The following is an 18,185-nucleotide window of genomic DNA, read 5'->3' as shown; positions in this document are numbered from 1 at the left end:
CGTAAAATGACTGCTTCGCGACTGATTTGAGCGCGACCGCCGCTGCGAAAACCGCTGTCAGAGTTCGAAAAGTGAGTTACAGAATCGCAAGGCTGCCCACTACCGAATATATCAAGCTGTGTATAAATAGCGTTCATTCTATTGTATTTGCGAAGAATTGGAATAAGAAATGCCTGATTTTTTTGTAAATTAATAAAATATGGAACTATTAATAACAGCCAGCTTCTAGAATATCTAGAGGGCCACCAGCTGATTAGAGATTGTCCTTTCTTGCACCTTCTCGTTCAATTTACTCATTGGACAGAGGCAATTGAGTCTAAGGGGCAGCGCTGGTGGTTCCTTCGTAAGAATTCTTAAAAGGCCAGCAACGCACTCTAGCAGTGTAAGTGACCATGGGCGGTATCCCTGAACAGGTAACTTCCTAACCCTCTGATTCCTGTTCTTTACAAAAAAAACAAATGAGGGATATATTTTATTACATATCCAGAAAACTTCGGGATTACTTCTTTAAAAGAACCCTTTGAATCCTGAATTAGTAATACAGGGAATCTGTCTTTATATATATAATTCTTCTGTGAGTGTGTATGTCACTGAACTTCTCTCAAACGACTGGACCGATTTTGATGAAATTTTTTGTGTGTGTTCAAGGGGATCTGGGAATGGTTAAGATTCACAAATCAGCCCGCCAGATGGCGCTGCAGTCGGTACTTTCATACTTTAATATCCTAATAGCTTGAAATATCATGCAGGACAACGTCTGTGGGGTCCACTAGTTTCCTATAAAATTTGAATTTTATTTATTTACGATTTTTACGAACTCAAATAAATTGGGGCAATGTTTAATTGTAAAACGATCCTTAGCACCATTTTTACGAGTACTTGATAAGGTTTACTTAATTATTCCCAACGAGTGCCTAAACTTAAAGCATTTCAGTTAATTTATGCTATCAGCAAACGTAGTTAAGATAGTTATGCTTCACGAACTAACTTGTCTAACTTCGATATTAGCGTAAAGCTAAACTACATATCAACTACACTTAGCTGGTTCAGCCTTGCGATTCTGTAACTAACTTTTCGAACATTCTGATAAACAATAAACTACAAGGAGGGACCTTATCAGAATGCCAAATCGTAAAATGACTGATTTGAGCGCGACCGCCGCTGTGAAAACCGCTGTGTGATTTCGAAAAGTGAGTTACAGAATCGCAAGGCTGATACCATCTTTGCATTGTACCTTCTAGATTTTAAACTAAAAATAGCCTTCATTTCAGACAATTGATTAAAAACAAACAAAGTCTGTTTGCAGATCACAAAAGCCTCCTTCAGACCCTTCCACCCTGCCCATACTCGCCCCACTCTTGACCAAACCTCGCCTGCGACCATAATTTCAACTCCTTTTTTAGATTTTAAACTTATGACATTATGACAATTCCAAAATTTATATTTCCTATTCGCGAGCGAAGCGATGACCAGCCGTGCGATTCTGTTAGTCCATGAGTTCACCTCGCACTAAAATCGCTCCCTTCGATTTTTGGAATCTCATGGTATTCTGTTAAGCAATTTCACATTACGTCTTGACAAGCGTAGGGAGCTTGTAGTTTATTGTTTATCAGAATGCCAAATCGTAAAATGACTGCTTCACGACTGATTTGAGCGCGACCGCCGCTGCGAAAACCGCTGTGAGAGTACGAAAGTGAGTAAGGTGAGCAAGGCAGTAACTAAGTCTTTCAAGTCCTCTTTTAGGTCAGAAAGGAAGATATTTACTTAAAACCATACATTATGTATTAATGAATTGTTAAGCACAGTAAGCACAGGCCAGGTATAAAATAATATTTCTTATATAGGACCTTCATAAAGAATTCTTCAACGCAAACGATCGTTGCCGTTCTGTTGCCATGACAACAATTAAATAGTTCATATCTGCCTTCGCATTTAGTAAGCTTTTACAAAGTATTTTTTGGAGAAGCATGAGTGAGGAACATTCATCAGAAAGACAGTCAGGATTCTGTTCTGCGACTTGCAGTGATAGAGCAAGTTTGCGGAAAGAGATCGGGAAACAAGAAGTCAAGACTTCGGACGTATTTGTTACCTGCAATTTGCCAAAGAGATTTGAACATCCACGTAAGAAATGGAACTTATTATTTATTTATTTCGTAATCCTACAGCTAACATAAATTATAATATAACAGAAAAAATATACTACAGATAAGCCAAAAATGGAATACATAGGTAATATATACAACAAGGTTCAAATATTTACGAAAGGAAGAAATCAATAAAAAATATAAAATAGATATAACTAAGTTATACCTAATTCGGCGGTGTTGTGTGATGGTGTGAAAGTAGATGAATGTATGTATGAGAGGGTGTGTATGTTGGGGTGTGCTTGTGATGCAGGCTATTTAGCGCTGGATATTCTTGATATTTCTTTTTAAGCGGGTTCCGCGATAGTTTTAACAAAGCTTAAATAGTGAGTTTTTTGCATAGTTGATGTTGATGTGATGAACGTTAATATAGAAAATGAATCTATATAAATATTTTGTTTGTTTAAATGTTATTTAAACAAGAGCTCTTTAGCCGTTTTTGCTACAAGTTCCTATTCTTTCTGATATACCTATTTTTAGTTACCTCGTTATTATTAGAACGACACAGTTGTACTATTTATTAGTGGGATTGGTATTGTTGTCGCTATTGGGAGAAAGATTAAATTTCCCGCGCATCCGGTTTGTTGTAACATCGAACGAAAAAGTTTGTATTTAATCTAGAGTTACAAAGTACAGTCACAGACAAAACGTAGATATAATTAAACGAACCCGCATCAGTGACTATCGATATTATCTGTGCTATGAATGGGTTCAATGACTTTTGATTAACGCTAGTTTTAATAGAATCAAAATCTATAAGGTATTATAGGCATTTCTTGAATCATGTTAACTGTTAACAACGGGAAGTAAAATTTCAGAGAGAACATATTATTATATTATGGTGTGAGAAATTATATAACTAAAACCTTATAAAGATATGAATAAGATACTGTAAATACTTCTGGCTTCGATAAGATTTTTTTAAGTCGAAACCATAAACAATCCAGCATCTTAAATGCAGAAATAAGATATTTATTTTTTTATTATTTCAGATTGGTTCAATGGTTATGGATGTCAATTGAGTAAGCAACATCCATTTTACAGAACTTCGGCAAGTGAATACGGCTGGTTTCCGCCAGGTATGTTTTAAACTACGACCAGTTATTAGGAGGTCTTTATTAGTGTTTTTCTACTTAAAGTACAAGCCCTGCCTTGCGATTCTGTAACTCACTTTTCGAACTCACACAACGGTTTTCACAGCGGCGGTCGGGCTCAAATCAGTCGTTAAGCAGTCATTTTATGATTTGGCATTCTGATAAGGAGGGAGCTTGTAGTTCATTGTTTACTACTTTGACTACTTTGGCTGTCATAGAAACTATAACCATAACGACTTTCGCGAAGCTCTCATATTCTCATATCATAGCAGCTATCCATAGTATATCCTAATAAATACGATTGATTGATATGAAACGGCAGGGGAACATAGCACCGCTCTGGTTGTTTTTAAGCATTGCTTGCCGAATCCTGATTACGATGTATTGCAGCGTTTTTATGTATTGTTCCATGTGATTGTCATAAAAGTGTTTTATATATTAAAGATGTTGTATTTATGAAAGCCTCACGCTGAAGCGTCATACGCATCTATATTTCTATCAACCTCAAGAATATGAACATTGGGAATACACACACCTAAGTACCAATTTCATTATTTGTGTGTTCTATGTTTATTGCCATTTTAGGTTTGCATTCCGTTCCTACATCGTATCATCCGAAGAGCCCAAGTTTCTCCAATTATCTTGCAGCGGCTGGGATGTATCGCAATTATTCGTTGAACACAAAAATGGATCCACCATTTATTTAATAATTTTAAAGCATTATAAGCAAAAATGTATTGATAAGGAATAAACGTATTTAAGCTGATTTGTATGTTTTATTCGTCAATATGTCAATTATTCTAATTATTACTATATGCCACACTTTTTTCAGTTACTTACTTTTTTATTTATAGAACTGAGGCTCATCTGATGTTAAGTGATACCGCCGACCAAGTACACTCATGCCAGCCCTGCGATTCTGTAACTCACACAGCGGTTTTCGCATCGGCGGTCGCTCTCAAATCAGTAGTGAACAGTCATTTTATGATTTGGCATTCTGATAAACAATAAACAACAAGCTCCCACCTTTTCAGAATAGCAAATTATAAAATGACTTGACTTGAATTATAGAATGATGTGAAAACCGCTGTGTGAGTTCGAAAAGTGAGTTACAGAATCCCAAGGCTGAATGCACTCGGCATTGCCGGGCGTTTAAGAATTGGTACGCTCTTTTCTTGAAGGGCCCTAAGTTGAATTGGTTTGGAAATTCTTATCAGTATATCCCGTGGATTCGTGGATTGAAGTATATCGTTGCCATGGTTACCATTCGTTTTATATGATGTTAACATAACTAACGCTTGCTTTCTTGCCAAATCTACATCTTCTAATTAAGCAGTGTTATTTTGTTTGATTAGAATAATGTGTGTTTTAGTGTATTTTATAGCCACACCTTCAATCTACGGCTTTAATCACTGCGATAACGGTATCACTGATACGCGCTAGCACAGTTAACTCGACCACAAAGGATATATAGATATTCTTGATCTTAGCCACTGGGGCTTTCGAGACTGCCGTTAGACTTGTCGAGGATCCCTTTAGGTCTAAAGCGCACAACATCCTTCTTCCACAGTAGTATCTAAAGAAAATATAAGAACAACTAGCTGTTTCCTGCCACGCTTCGCTATGGCACATTGTGATTGAATGGTTGAGGAATGAGAAACAAAACAAAGAAAACATTTCATATAAGTTTAATTTTGCAATACTTGTGAAAAAAAATGGATAAAAACAATCCTTGATGCGTATTATATATCATTCTAAAATATCAGCTCGATCGATGCAGAACTTTTTGAGTTTTTGTACCATTGAATGGATTTTTTGGTTCTTAGTAATCTTAAGATTTTCATCATATATTTTCTAATAACACTCATTATTGAATAACGTTGTTTTTAATTTTACGTAAAATAACATCTCAAGATAATTAAGCCTTATTGTATAGTTGTCAATGGGTATAAATTATAATAAAATTATGGTTCTCATTCTAGGTTACCATTCAGTCCCTTCGGTATTTTTCCCCGCTGGTCAAACGTTCACAAATCGTTTATCCGCAGCTGGCATGTACAGAAATTACAGCCTAAATACTGGCATGGACCCCGCTGGATATCGTTAATTTTAGATTTACTGCAATAGCTTATCTATAATCTATTATTCCTCATGATTGTGATATTATCTGTTTAGAAAATATTTAATTTTAGAAGTATTCTGATGTTCAAATCAAAACTTTTTACTAATTTGTTTGGAATTTTATTTTTAAATTTTGTAATTTGAATTTAGAATAACCGTGAAACTTTTTTAATGAGTTTGTATAGGTTAATGAAACAACAAATAAATTACTTACCAAAAGAGGTATTTGGTATATATTAATTATATAGATTAACATGCAATCAAATTCCTTTAAATTTAGACATGGATGTCATTAATATAATGAGGATACTTAAACAAAATTATTGCTTTGATTACGTGATAAATACCCCAATTAATGAACTATTTGGAGATTTTATACAAATAAATGTTGGTGTTATATTCACGACAGACCATGTCTCTTTAATTATATAAGATTGTGTCAAGATATAACCGTTTAATTTTATACTGTTACGAAAACTACAAGTGAAATAATCTAGTTTTCGTACGATTAATTTGATTGCCTTATTAAAGTGATCGAGCTTTATCTCACCACGTCCAGGCTACGTGTATAACGGAAGTATGTATTGGTTTTTCTTGATTCTTGTAGCTTTCGCACAGTATATTTTGATTTTATCATGACAAATCATTTTACGAGTAGATACATGTATAACTTTTTTAGCAACAACAACAACAGCATTATATTAAGTTTATAATTTATATTTTAACATTTATTTCGAGGATCGTCTAAAAAAACAAAGGAAAATCAGTATAATCTATAGCAAATGTTATGAGGTCTCTAATGTAATGCCTTTTTGGTTGTAACTTTTTGATGAATTACTTTTCTTTACTTTACTTTATCAGGTGTTGAGCAAAGGAGTCGTCACAGAGGTAAACTTTAAAGAAGTCAAAAAATACCTGTATTATAATATTTGATAGTTAATAAATAAATCTTTGGCGCTACAACATTTTTAGGTCTGGGTCTTATGTATCTGTCTCATGATCATATGTCAATCTAATAGGCAAGTAGGTGATCAGCCTCCTGTGCCTGAAACACGCCTTCAACTGGGTCTAAGGCAAGCCGGTTCCCTCACGATATTTTACTTTACCGTTCGAGTAAATGTTAAATGTGCACATAGAAAGAAAGTGAATTTGTGCACAGCCGTGGATCGAAGCTACGAGCTCAGGGATGAGAGTAGCACGCTGAAGCCACTAGGCCAACACTGTTCAATATTGATAAGAAAATAAAAAAGTTGTATGAGTCTAAAATAGCATTACATTAAAGTACTCTTTTTGTCTTAACCGATACAAATTTATATTTGCTAATGGTTTCGTGTCAAAATCTAACTACGAGTGCAAATACATATTTTCTACACATATTGTATGTTTGTGACTCAACACCAAGGCCCCAGCAGCAAATACACAATTCTATTGACTTCAATTCACAGACTAAATCTAGTTGGTCTAGTCTAGTCTGTGCTTATCATAAACTCAACTTGCCCATTCTGAATCCTCATCCTCTTAATTATAACATGTAATCTTCGTTGTACAACAGTAAATGGGATGATATAACTTGCGAACATAAGTTTAAAATGTAATTTCTACGAGATACACATCTTCTATAAGTACATATCTCTACTGTGCAGATTATCAATTCCAGTACACACTTGTGGTGACAATAATTATTCGGTACAACCGCGGTCTACGTCGTTTTCTGGATATCTACTATCTCGATCTCTAACGAGCAACTTTGGAAGCGCTGCCAAGAAACCCCGATTGGCCAGCAAGTCAAGCGAAATACATACAATCTGAAGAGATTCCAAATATATTGCCAAGGAGGAGCTTGGAACCCGCAAGGAAATCGGAGGCGTGGCCGTCCCAAGCAAACATGGCGTCGTACAGTTCCAGAAAAAGAGAGCCGGAAAGACTTGGAACGAAGTGAAATACGAGTCTCAAGACCGAACGCGATGGATACTCACTGTGGACGCCCATGTATCTAAGGGTTATAGGAGATTAAGTCAAGTCGGTACTGCCAGTATAGTATTTACCAGAATGTATGGTAAGACTTTATGTAAATACAATAATATGATATAAATATTCTCTGCAATAGTACTTATAGAAGCCTCTGTTATGTGTTCTGTTCGCTTGTCACATAAGTTATCTTACAAAATCAGCTACTAATAAAGTTATTACTAGATTTGCTACTGAATATTAAGATAGATTTATAGTCGAAGCACGCACAATAATAACAATGTGAAACGTCACCTGATATGATAAAATTGATAATGTCAGAGCAGTCTTTTTTGCTAACAAATTTATACTAAGCAAGGAAAATAATAAACATATGAAGACAGAAAGCTAAGAGGAAGAAAGCAATGTAGTAGACGTTATATAACTCCTTATATCTAATTCTACTAGGATTAAATAATACTATAAAATGTGGAATACACTGCGTTCAACAATATTGTCTTAAATAGCTTATAGATACTAACAATACTCTATAGATAGCATTTCCGTCGCCCACGAAATAAATAAATCTGAAAGATAAGCTATATTTGGAGCAATATCATGTTCTTTGAGAATATTTCAGAGAGATTCATCCAACTACAACTCTCATTCTGAATTTCAAAAGTATGAGCTTCAATCACAATATAGCTTTTATGATTTGTAAAATTCACATATTTTAACTAACTGTAAAAAATCTATTACTATCAACACTTAAACTAAATGTTCAGGAAGAGGCAAACAGGAAATCCGTTATGGATTAATGCTACTTTTAATTTATCTTATTATGCTTTGAATAAAATGTTTTAATCTGAATAATATTGCGGTTAGACAATTTAATCGTAAAATGCAAAAACACATTCTGTAATTGATTTTAAGTACAATTAACGTTTGTTTTTGTTTGTGAAACGGGAAGCATTAATAATACCATAATTTAATTATTACATAATTTCTGTCACAAAACGTAAAATTGTATTTGTTGGTTGCTCTACAATCTTGTAACCGCACTCAAATACAACTCAATCCTTTAAACGAAAACAAAATTATCAATTAAACCGTCTACATATCCCCGAAGATCCCGGCGAAGGTCTTTCGGAGATTCTTCATGGTGTCCTCCGCGTCTTCAGTGAGCGCTGCGCTCAGAGATCCTTGGCGGGAAAAGCGGCTTCCGCCAGAGGTTGTTGTAGTGGCAGTGGCGGTGGTAGCTGGTGCGGCAGATGTTGAGGAGACCGTTGACGATTGGGATACTGTAAAGTTCCGTAAATTAATAGTAATTATCATTTGGCTTATTATAGAAAGGCGTTTGAAATAAATATTGACCGATTTCAATTCATAATAACTCATTGAAATTAATACACAGTCAATTGATGTCGCATTAAGGGTAACATTTAAATTAAAATACTTTGAGAATCCCGACGAGTTAGTGGTGGTGGTGGTGGCTGTGAAGGCTCCGCTGGTATTGGAGGTAAGGGTCGGTCGATGCTAGTGGCTGTAGCAAGAGGCGCGGGAGGTGGGACGCTAGGGGGACCTCCTGGTACGTGAGCTGGGGTACGTTCTTCTGGCGAGGCTGCTCCACTGTTGGATACGGAGCTTCGGGATGTCGTTTTGGTGATACCCGGACGGCAGACGTTCTGAAAATTAGAACAGGTTATGGTTAAAAGTGCACGTTTGAGACAGATTTAGAAATTTCCAAATCTAATTAATTTAATACTTTTCTTGAAACTTTGTCAGTAATTATAAAATGATATCACTCGATTATATCATTGCGTAAAATATATAATCTTTTGTTTTCACAAATAACGAGAGCAATAGGTTTACCTGCATCCGTTGGAAGACAAGTTCGGCAAGATGGCGCCGGTCTTCTTCCTGCGAGTCACCCATGAATGAGGTAGCTGAATCGTTTAGCTCGATGATGTGTTCGCGGCCATCCTTTCCAACTACTAGTTCTAGGGCACATACTTCGAGACCACCGAAGATTTCGCTCACCTATAAAATGTAACGATTTCATTATAGCATTAATTATTAATAACCTCTACGAATGTATCTGTATATACATTTTCTTAATAGGGAAGTATGTTAAAGGTTAATGAAAATAAATAAACTTAAGTGGAAATTTGCGGGGCACATGGCAAAGGGAACAGAAAAGTGGAGCAACAAATTCCTAAGCAATAAACGCAAAACAGGAAGACAATTTAGTGGATAGACCAGATTAACAGCAGATGGCAGTGATTGGCACAGAGCAGACATAAATGTCGGGATTTGGATTTGGCCTTTGCCAAAGAAGCGAGATAATGGATATATAAATGTAAAGTATCCGAAATAAAAGGCTTTTATTGTTATTATGTCAGGCACAGAAGGCTGAAAAAGGTAGTCGAAGAGTCTTGAATATAGCGGTTGCCTTGAAACTTTCCATCATCGGATTAGTACTCATTAATTGCGCAAATAAAAAATACATTGGTCGAAAAACGTAGGCTTTATTAGATTATCACTATTATTCTACTTAACAAAAAGACATGTTTAATGTTATAGGACTTGGGGTATTTCCATTATCGTTTAATTAACCAATTTTCGACGAATCAGCCGAAAATCGAAGCGAATCACATTCAAGTCCTCTATGTCAAACGCCATGTGCTATCAATTCAGCTGTGGTGACGGGAAAACGGAAAGTAAACCGAAAGGAAACCTAAGATTTTTTTTCCATATTACATTATTCTATCTTTACAGTAATTACTAATTCGATAGAACGACACAATATTTAAACCCACACCAATTAACCTGGATAAAAAACATTAAAGAATATATATTTATATACCTAAATCTTATAACTAATAATATAGTAAGCAACTCTTGTGAACTCAGCCAGTGTACAAACAAATAACAATTTGTACAAATAAGGGATAGCAATTTATTGTGAATTGTTTATTCTATTTGAGCTTTGAGATCCCAAACGTGACCTTCCGAGAAACAAGGGAAATCGATACTACGATATTTTATTTCACCAATAAGAGGTTGAAGTGAAAATAATGATCGCGGTTGCTATAACATTGTACGATTTAGTTATTTCTGTTCAGTTCATGCTGTCTATTGTATTTAGATTTCTATAATTGATGTTTAATACAAGAACAAAAAAATCTTATATTTTAACTATGTTCGAAATACATATATTTTATTTCATAAATTTTGATGAGGGTAATCTAAAATATTTTGATCGCTTGCTTTTGTTTGGCTCGAGTTATGCTAAACGCAACTTATTAGTAAAGTCCGAAATTTTATAATTTCGTAGTGAGTGTTTTGTGCGTATTGTAACTAATTTATTTATTTGCTCATGAGTATTCCTACAGGTACTCATTAAACAATTACATTATATACGGAAGCCAAAAACGGAATACACATTCAAACATAAACATATACCGTATATAAATATATCGAAATAAGGTATTCCCTCACGGCTTTTTATTATATGTAATATAAAATTTTGTAACATCGGCCATCGAACCGTTCTTTGTGGTACAAACTATGTAATACGCTTGATTTGCCCATCCGGTGTTGTATGAACCTTGTATTTATTTGATTTTGAATTAAATGAACAAAATAAAATAAAAATAATTTTATTTTAATTTTATGAACCTTGTATTTGATTTTGAATTAAATGAACAAAATAAAACAGGCTTTTCACTTAGTATTTATGGTGAATTAATAAATAATAAATAAATATAAGCTACGAATTTGATACTTGAATAACTAACAACTAATGTAGGATAAGGAATGATAGAGCAGTACATTTCCATTTTCCGACGAGTTAAATAAAAGCTTTTAATTTAATTTATTAGTAGTTTAACTAACCCTAATTGAAGGCTTATTCCAATTCGTATCTTAGCTCATAATCTCTTCAAGAAATGTAAAAAATACATTAAGCTTCACATATACGGTTCCCAGTAATTGCAAATACTTGAAATAAGTTTTACGTTTTAGAATAAAGCCATAACGACTGTTACAAAATACTACTCGTATTTCATATAAGGTCTCGCTTACCTCATCAATCCACATCTTGTATCTATCATTCATGCCGATAGCTTCCAGCATCGCTGATCCCTGATTAGTTTTCCAGTTGCCAGATATAGACTTGCGCCTAAAACACAGTAATAAATATTAATCATACTGTTTATAGTAAATGTTCACATTTGCGTCTAAAGGTATATTGCCTTATAGTTTGAAGAAAATTAAGACATTCCAAATTTGAAAATAGCATGGTGTCGTAGCAAGCGAGGTGATGTCTTAAAAATTCGTTTTATGATAGTATCACGAGTAGTAAGGAACATAATACCTAGACCAGTCATGGGCAAAGTACGGCCCGTGGGCCAAGTGCGGCCCTCGGGCTAGTCTGATCCGGTCCGCGACACGATTTTGATTAACCCCTAAAATTAATTGCACATAAGAAGTGATAATTTTTTTTGTGCAGCTATAATAGTTAACGGGTGCCTTAGGTATGGTATTATCGCATCTAACACTAACTGAGTTTGCATCGCGTGTTTTCTTTCCGTAGAAGATAATTTCGATGTATTCCTCTTCTTACATCTGTGAACAGGTGTTTTCTACTATGAAGCTTCGCAAAAACAGTGTTAGAAACCGATTGACTGACCATAATTTAGCTTCACTACTGCGAATCAGCTCATCTCAGTTTCTACCAAATTATGATCAACTTTTAGAATCTCAGTCACAGTTTCATCTGTCTCATACGCCTTCATGCTCTTCTAAAGATTAATCATTTTTTGTGAGTTGGTTGGAAGTTTTTACCATTTTAGTATATAAGTTGTGTATGATGTAAAATTAAACAATAAAAAGGTTTAGGCCTATAACTTGTATTTTTTTTTTGTCCCGCCTGTAAATTTTTAAATTTCATCTGGCCCTCCTTTTAAAAAGTTTGCCCATCACTGACCTAGACTGTTCCAACTAAATGTTTGGCTTTATTTTAACACGACCTTAATATAACCTTGGAGATTTGTATTTCCAATAAGTCAATGGGACTTATTTTAATTCGCTGAATTATGTACTAAAGTGTAGTGTCGTAATAGTTTTGGCCTATTGCATAAATAGCCATACAATAATTTTGACTCTCTGATCTCTTTGTGCTCCAGTACTACGGTATAAATCACATCAGAAATTGAATAGCAGCATATGACCACAGATCCTATAAATTGATACCGAAAGCCTTTTGTTAGTAAAAGTCTTACAACATATTAAACGTGAAATATCGATCAGGCGCTTTATGTATTAATTAATTATTAATCTACAAATTACGCTTATTTCATTAATTACTCTTCCTATTAAAAATAAATTCAAAACACAAATAAATTCACACAGGAACTATTGATTCTAAATGGTTTTTGTATAGTTAATGTATTGTAGCCTATACATGAGTATAATTATAACATTGCGCGCGTGTACCTAATTATAACGCGGGGGATGACTTGACGCGAAATTCTAATCTGAGACGTCTTGGATTTAGTGGTACCGTTAATTTTTTTATTTATATTGTCTCTGTACAAAGACATCATTTAACATTAGAGTTAAATAAATACTAATAAGGAATATTACTATAAGAATGTGTACATTAACACTACTTACAGTCTCTATTAAGGGTAAGACTATACTTGTATACTATTCTTTATCCACTTACCAACGTGCACTCACACTAATTCGAATGGGTTTGTCCTTTTCTATCATCTCACTAGGCCCGTGGTTGTTTAAATAAACAGAGCATTAATATTTTATACTTACATAAAAGCTTTATAGTTGGTGCCGATCTTCTGTATGTGGATATCATATTTAGCGTCGATGTATGGCTCAACGGTGCAGTAGCTACCCAACATTGCAACAACGCCCGCAATGTCCTTAAAACAAAAACTAATCGTTAAGATTTGTTGAGTAATACGTGAATTTGTTTTGACGTGATAACGTCTTTAAAATCGTTTTAGTCGGGTGACATGTTCAGAAACTTGTGTCACACCAAAACCTCACGAGCGCGATCGCAGGTATAACGAGAGAGAGACGGATCGATCTCCCGTCTCATCTCGAGCGCTGCCAGTCATTCCGTGAATGTATGAAGAAAAATGTATATCATAGTCGAATAAGTAAACTTGTCATTTTACACCCGAAATTTATCATCAAAAGTGTGAATAAAACGATAAATGTAATTTAAAATTTGAAAAAATTGTTATCTTCATTAATTCCTTACTTCCCAAAAACTTATATCACCAATAAGACGTTATCACGTAAACATCTCGATCGTAAACCTACTTTACAAACAACCAATAGTTTTTTTTTCTTGTTAAAGTAAAAATGTTGTGTGTATTAGTTTTTTATTTGATTGTCTTTAGCTTTAGTAACGGGTTTTTTTTTTAATATGATGATACTCTTGTAAAAATCCTTGTAAGAGTAGAGTACTTCTTTGTGCTATTGATATTATTTTTCTTTGTGAAATCTCCAATCTACATATTTGAATTTGTTGTAGTTTATTGTAGGATTATTTTAATGGTACGGTAGGTACGTTCGTTGTTCAATGGCTTGTTATCAAAGACATAAAATCCTAATAAATTATATAGTGTTCACAGAATTAAATTATTTATTTAATATATATATATAATTTTACTGTAGTTTAAAATTTTGTTAGTAAGATATACGAAATAATGGTTTTAATATATTATTGCTAGCCCCCGCGCACTATGTTTCCCCTTAATATGTTACATATCAATATATGGAACATTTTGCTAAGCTACCCCATACAGAGTGTTCTCTTTACCGGAATAAAAACCGAAGTACTAAATAAAACTATTTTCTTAACTTTTTCAAGGAATAATAAAAAAAATATTATTCGCATTGGTTAATCCATGTTCGAGATTTGCCCTAAGCAACATATTTTGCAATTCATATTTATGGAGTATAACCATTAAACCTTCGTGATGCTTGGCTTCGTGATTTTTGATTGCTAAGTGCTTATAACTGTAACATACCTTGTGTGTAGTTAAAATATCGTGTTCTACTCCGATATCAATCGACAATTTAGTAATTACAGTGTTTATGACTTAGCTATAAAATATAAGTTATTTTTAATAGTTTATTGTAATGATGGATTTTGGCATATTTTGATAGTTCCCGCTACCAGGTTTCAAAGTCCAGACCTAGTGCTAAGGATGAATTTCGTATGTCAAATCCAATACGTTTTTGTTAGGCCTAGTATTGATTCGTACTGGATGCATATAGGATGCATTTTTTCCTACGGGAGTCAGTCTTAGCTCTTAGTCAGACTAAGATCTTTGTCAGTCTTAGCTCTTAGTCAGTCTTAGCTCTTGGTTAGTCTTAGCTCGTAGTCAGTCTTAGCTCTTAGTCAGACTAAGATCTTAGTCAGCCTTAGCTCTTAGTCAGACTTAGATCTTAGACAGTCTTTTCTCTTAGTCAGTCTTAGCTTTTAATCAGTATTAGCTCTTAGTCAGTCTTAGCTCTTAATCAGTATTAGCTCTTAGTCAGTCTTAGCTCTTAGTCAGCCTTAGCTCTTAGTCAGTCTTAGCTCTTAATCAGTATTAGCTCTTAGTCAGTCTTAGCTCTTAGTCAGCCTTAGCTCTTAGTCAGTCATAGGTCTTAGTGAGTCTTAGCTCTCTGACAGTCTTAGCTCTGAGACAGTCTTAGCACTTAGTTGTTAGTCAGTCTTAAAACGCTTGAAACGCGTTAGAACTCTCGTTTCTGAACTTTACCCTGATGCTGCTATGATCGAACAAGTCCTAATAAGCAAAACCGTGCTTCAAACTCGTTGAGATTCGCGAACTTTACCCTTAGGTAACACACGTAGCCGATTTTCATAACGTTACCATAAAATCACTATTTTATTAGCTCACATAAACTATTGTGAATAACTATAAAATTTTAAATTGTACAAAGCTAACCATAGTTAGGCTATAATTATGGTAATTATTAAGTCGCTTTAATAGAAAGTCTATTAAAGCGACTTAATAATATAATTAATAAAATAATATAAATAAATCGTATAAACTGTTTATAATTTAATTAATTCTATACAGTGCTCAAATAAAGCACAAAGTATATCTCAAAAGTATTATTTTGTGGCGTTTGAAGGGAATAAAAGTTAAGCTGGGATTATAAGGGAGAGTGTGAAAGTCTATAAAAAGCGAATGTGGTTATAAAAAAGTTTGTATAGCTTGTTTAAATGAATTTTGGTCTCACAGCGTAAACATTTTTCCAGGATTTATTAATTGAGGTGAAAACCTTGTGAGAGTGATTTAACGAATATTTTTGTATCTTATGTGTGTCTGCTTCTGTTTTGCAGATAATTTATCTTTATACATAGGTCTTCTGAGCCTGATACACAATCTTTAATAACATTTTAAACCGACTTCGATAAAATTTTGATCGATTTGATTTTTTGTGTGTATGTTTCAGCATACCCCAGTGAGTGAGTGAAATGTGTAACTAGATATTAGGTTTCAGAAGCATCTCCACACACAGCATAAGTTCATAAGCCAGTCCTTTAATGAATTTCTTTTGAAAATATTTTTGTGTTTATACATTTTTATTTTAGTACTAGCTGGCATGGCGAACATCGTACCGCCTTAAAGTCGATTCTTTATTTTTTTTTAATACTTATTCTGCTATTCGGGACACCGGTCTAGCTAGTAAGATAAAAAAAAGAAAGTTGATAATACAACAAATACATTATGTCAAAAAATAAAAATTTACCTTCCCGGAACCCCTCCACTAACACTTGAACTTTATGATATGGTATTAAAGTTCAAATTGCCTTTAAATATTATTACGAATATTTTGTATGGGAATATAGAAAAGTGTTGTTTTTAGACTTTTTCACTCATTTTTTTTTTAATTTTTCTCTCCGTAAGAACCATCCTCGTACTTCAAGGAATATTATAAAAAAAGAATCAGACAAATCGGTCAAGCAGTTTTCATGTTATGTCGTGACAACGGAAAACGGGTTTCATTTTTATATATATAGATTACAGAACTAGTATTATGTAAATGTAACATAAGTGTTGCTTTTACCAATTAAAAGCTGCGGAAGCTTTCTTTATTGTTTCTGTTATACATATAGGGCTTACCTGGAAGTCGGCCAAAGAGTCCACTTTCACTTTGGCGACGCCGCTGTGCGCATGCCCGATTTTGATCACAACTGGGAATTTTGGTGCCGTTACCTGTAGCAATGACAACAAAATTCAAACATCAACAATACTTATAGGTATGTTATCTAAAGCTGGCGGCTTCAACACATTTACACTTTGTGCTTGTGTAGTGTCTGTGAATAAGCGCGAGACGTGATGTCAAACTGAAATTCAATCACAAATACATCACGAAAGGACTGTCCGTCTCTCTCGCGCTCGGTCAAACCTATGAGTATAAAAGAGACAGTTATTGTTTTTCTTTTGCTACTGTTTATGTTGATCTTTATACATGAAAAATATGCATTACTAGGAGCCAAAGTTAAATGTATGAATCATAATAAGGGGCATATTAAAGACATAACAATTAATATTTAGTAATATTTATTCTGAACATGTTATCATTCTGAAAATTTTAAATAAATAACTAACCTTACATATTATAACTAAAATATATTATCAAAAGGAGACCCTTTAGGCAAGGTTCCGAAGATATTAATAGAAAATGAGATGAACTCGTATAATACTTAGATAAATATGTTCTATGAAAATTTTCCGAAATTAATATAAATAGTAAATACATTGAGAATTTTTATAATAACTTATTTATATTTTAATCAGTGGCGCTATATAATTTTTAGGTCTGAGCCTCAGATTTCTGTATAAGCTTCATGATCATTCAATAGGCAAGTTGATCAGCCTCCTGTGCCTGACACACGCCGTCGACTGGCTCTAAGGTAAGCCGGTTTCCTCGAGATGTTTATCGTTCGAGCGAATGTTAAATGCGCACATAGAAAGTCCAATGAAGCACCGAACCTATACAAATGCAGTGATGCAATCGGGCATGGAACCTACGACCTCAGGGATGAGAATACCGCACGCTGAAGCCACTAGGCCAACACTTCAAACTTTATTTTAATAATAAAGACTTTTTTACTATGAAAGCACTACAAATGATGGATATTAGAAATGCAAAGGACTAATTGAACTATTTATAATAAGAAAATATCAATTTATAAACCTATAACGCATGAATTACCACAAACTATATATGCCTTAAAAAATTTGTTTAATTTAAGATAATAGTAATAGTTTCCACCGCATTGCTGGTTTTATTAAATTTTCTTGTCCCTAACATCGCTCATCTAGAAGCATGCTGGAGTTTCGCCCCTTCATTGTCAACTACCCCAGGTCCTGCACTGCACGATTTGGTTCGTCATTTCTTTTAAAAACAGCAAAGGAGTGGATCCCCCTTCCATCTTCCCTAGACAGTATAATATGGGTTAATTTAAGCGGTGGTTAAACAGGCATCTAGACAAGCATGTTCTCCAATAGGCCATATCTCACTTAACATCATGTGGGATAGTGGCCAAAAGCAAAAAAATCCTTTAGCAGAATACTCAAATCTGTCTAAGACATAAACATATGGAGCGGCAATTACTGCTGAAATTAAAATAAATAGTCTATCATTAAAACGCGCTTGACATTATAATTATTAAATGAACTGGAAAACCATCAAAGGCAATATAGAAATATGAGTAATAAATGTAGAACTGTTAATAATGCCGGTACTGTGATTATACCATTAGCATTATCATAGGATCGACCATTAATCAAAACGATTCATGTTTTTTGTTTATGCGCAT

The 18,185-nt window shown here is 34.2% G+C and overlaps 2 protein-coding genes across 3 annotated transcripts in view; one reads left to right on the top strand and one right to left on the bottom strand.

Moving 5' to 3' along the window:
- The first annotated feature begins 1,860 nt into the window (after positions 1-1,860).
- Positions 1,861-5,358, top strand: LOC125056107 (UPF0691 protein C9orf116). The gene is made up of 3 exons (XM_047659045.1): positions 1,861-2,121; positions 3,137-3,223; positions 5,221-5,358. The coding sequence occupies exons 1-3, from the start codon at positions 1,968-1,970 to the stop codon at positions 5,343-5,345; spliced, it is 366 nt and encodes a 121-aa protein (XP_047515001.1). The 5' UTR covers positions 1,861-1,967; the 3' UTR covers positions 5,346-5,358.
- Positions 5,359-8,335: 2,977 nt separating this feature from the next.
- Positions 8,336-18,185, bottom strand: part of LOC125056028 (synapsin) — a 94,294-nt gene continuing 84,444 nt past the window's right edge. For both annotated transcript variants that reach the window (XM_047658843.1, XM_047658842.1), the window contains exons 10-15: positions 16,483-16,575; positions 13,139-13,251; positions 11,393-11,489; positions 9,179-9,346; positions 8,763-8,991; positions 8,336-8,607 (exon numbers count right to left, since the gene is read on the bottom strand). In XM_047658843.1, the coding sequence (XP_047514799.1) occupies positions 8,420-8,607; positions 8,763-8,991; positions 9,179-9,346; positions 11,393-11,489; positions 13,139-13,251; positions 16,483-16,575 (888 nt within the window). In that variant the 3' untranslated portion in view covers positions 8,336-8,419. The remainder of the gene's footprint in view (positions 8,608-8,762; positions 8,992-9,178; positions 9,347-11,392; positions 11,490-13,138; positions 13,252-16,482; positions 16,576-18,185) is intronic.

This window comes from Pieris napi, chromosome 14 (genome assembly GCF_905475465.1).
Source record: "Pieris napi chromosome 14, ilPieNapi1.2, whole genome shotgun sequence".
In the NCBI taxonomy this organism is placed as follows: domain Eukaryota; kingdom Metazoa; phylum Arthropoda; class Insecta; order Lepidoptera; family Pieridae; genus Pieris; species Pieris napi.
The sequence above is the reverse complement of the archived record's forward strand: the minus strand, read 5'-3'. Positions and strand labels throughout refer to the sequence as shown.

What these genes read in the sequence shown, in the direction of transcription:
- LOC125056107 (XM_047659045.1), top strand. Translation starts at nt 1,968, where the DNA reads ATGAGTGAGGAACATTCATCAGAAAGACAGTCAGGATTCTGTTCTGCG. An exon ending in AAAGAGATTTGAACATCCAC is followed by an intron (nt 2,122 to 3,136) that starts GTAAGAAATGGA and finishes TTATTATTTCAG; the next exon opens with ATTGGTTCAATGGTTATGGA. An exon ending in ATACGGCTGGTTTCCGCCAG is followed by an intron (nt 3,224 to 5,220) that starts GTATGTTTTAAA and finishes TTCTCATTCTAG; the next exon opens with GTTACCATTCAGTCCCTTCG.